The 1,302-nt window shown below is 61.1% G+C and overlaps 1 protein-coding gene across 1 annotated transcript in view; it reads right to left on the bottom strand.

Annotated features, from left to right (window-relative positions):
• The window catches only part of ETH_00037385 (uncharacterized protein), a gene marked incomplete at both ends in the record, with an annotated part of 2,140 nt that overhangs the window by 159 nt on the left and 679 nt on the right, over nucleotides 1-1,302 (bottom strand). The window contains 2 exons of the mRNA XM_013376126.1: nucleotides 3-1,015; nucleotides 1,207-1,302. Of these exons, the coding sequence (XP_013231580.1) occupies nucleotides 3-1,015; nucleotides 1,207-1,302 (1,109 nt within the window). The remainder of the gene's footprint in view (nucleotides 1-2; nucleotides 1,016-1,206) is intronic.

Raw genomic sequence — 1,302 nt, 5'->3', positions numbered from 1 at the left:
CTCTATGGCTTGCCGCCTGGCCTGCAGCTGCTGCTGCTGCAGGTGCTGCTGCAGCAGCCGCTGCTGCTGCTGCAGCAGCAGCTGCTGCTGCTGCTGCCGGGACAGCCCCACAGGCAGGGGCCCCCAAGAACGAGAGCCCAACTGCAGCAGGGGGCCCTCCTGCAGAAGCTGCTTGTGGGGCCCCACACCAGCAGCAGCAAAGACCACAGAGGGTGTTATGCCATATCTGCGGAGAGCAGCAACTCTGGGCTGAATTAGCTGCTGCTGCTGCTGCTGCTGCAGCCGCAGCAGCAGTTGCTGCTGCTGCTGCAGCAGCAACCACGCGTTCTGCAGGGCTTTCAGCTCCAGCTCTGTCGCTGATGGCACAGCCTGCTGCTGCACCTGCTGCTGCACCTGCTGCTGCACCTGCTGCTGCACCTGCTGTTGCTGCTGCTGCTGCTGCTGGAGGGTCCCTTGAGACGCCTGCGGGGACAGGAACAGTGGGCCATTTTGCTGCGCCGGTGGTGCTGCTGCTGTCTGCTGCTGCTCTGCGGCCTGCTGCTGCACCTGCTGCTGCACCGGCTGCTGCTGCTGTGTCGCTGCTGCTTGCAGCTGCAGGGGGTTTGCTGCAGTTGCTGCTGCTGCCGCTTCTGGCTGCCCCTCATCTGGAGAAGGCCCCACAGGGGGGGCCCCCTCGGGAGGGGCCCCTGTTGCTGGGGGGCCCCCTGCTGGGGGCAGCAGCAGCAAGTCTTGTTCTGCTGCTGCGATTTTGCTGCTGCGGCTGCGCCCGCAAGTTGCTGCTGCAGCCAAAGAACTTGGCCTAATTGTGCACTGCTGGCTGAAGTCATAGGAGGCCCAAAAACCCTTGGGATCGTCTCTGGGATCGTCTCTGGGATCGCCTCTGGGATCGCCTCTGGGATCGGGATCGGAGGCGATCCCATCACCCCACACTTTCTTTTCCAAAAACTCCAACAGCTTCCGCCGCTCCCCAAAAGGGTCTTTTGCAAAGTCCCGCAGAGTTATGGAGGGCCGCGAGCTGCACGTGCACAACAAACTAGGGTTTAGGGTTTAGGGTTTAGGGTTTAGGGTTTAGGGTTTGCGGTTTAGGGTTGACTGGTGAGAACCCGCAGAGCACCCAGCGCCCTGAGCCTCCGGGAAAGAACAGCAGCAGCAGCAGCAGCAGCAACAGCAGCAGCAGCAGCAGCAGCAGCAGCAAAGCCAGCGCACGAGTTCTCTTTCTCTCTGGCGCAGAATTGAATTATTTCTTTTTCTTTTTTTCCTTTTTTTATTTCTCCCAATTCCGCGTCATCTGAGGCCCCCAGT

Source organism: Eimeria tenella, genomic scaffold, assembly GCF_000499545.2.
Source record: "Eimeria tenella Houghton genomic scaffold, Eth_scaff3183, whole genome shotgun sequence".
NCBI lineage: Eukaryota > Apicomplexa > Conoidasida > Eucoccidiorida > Eimeriidae > Eimeria > Eimeria tenella.
Note: the sequence above shows the minus strand (reverse complement) of the source record. Positions and strands in the feature narration are given on the sequence as shown.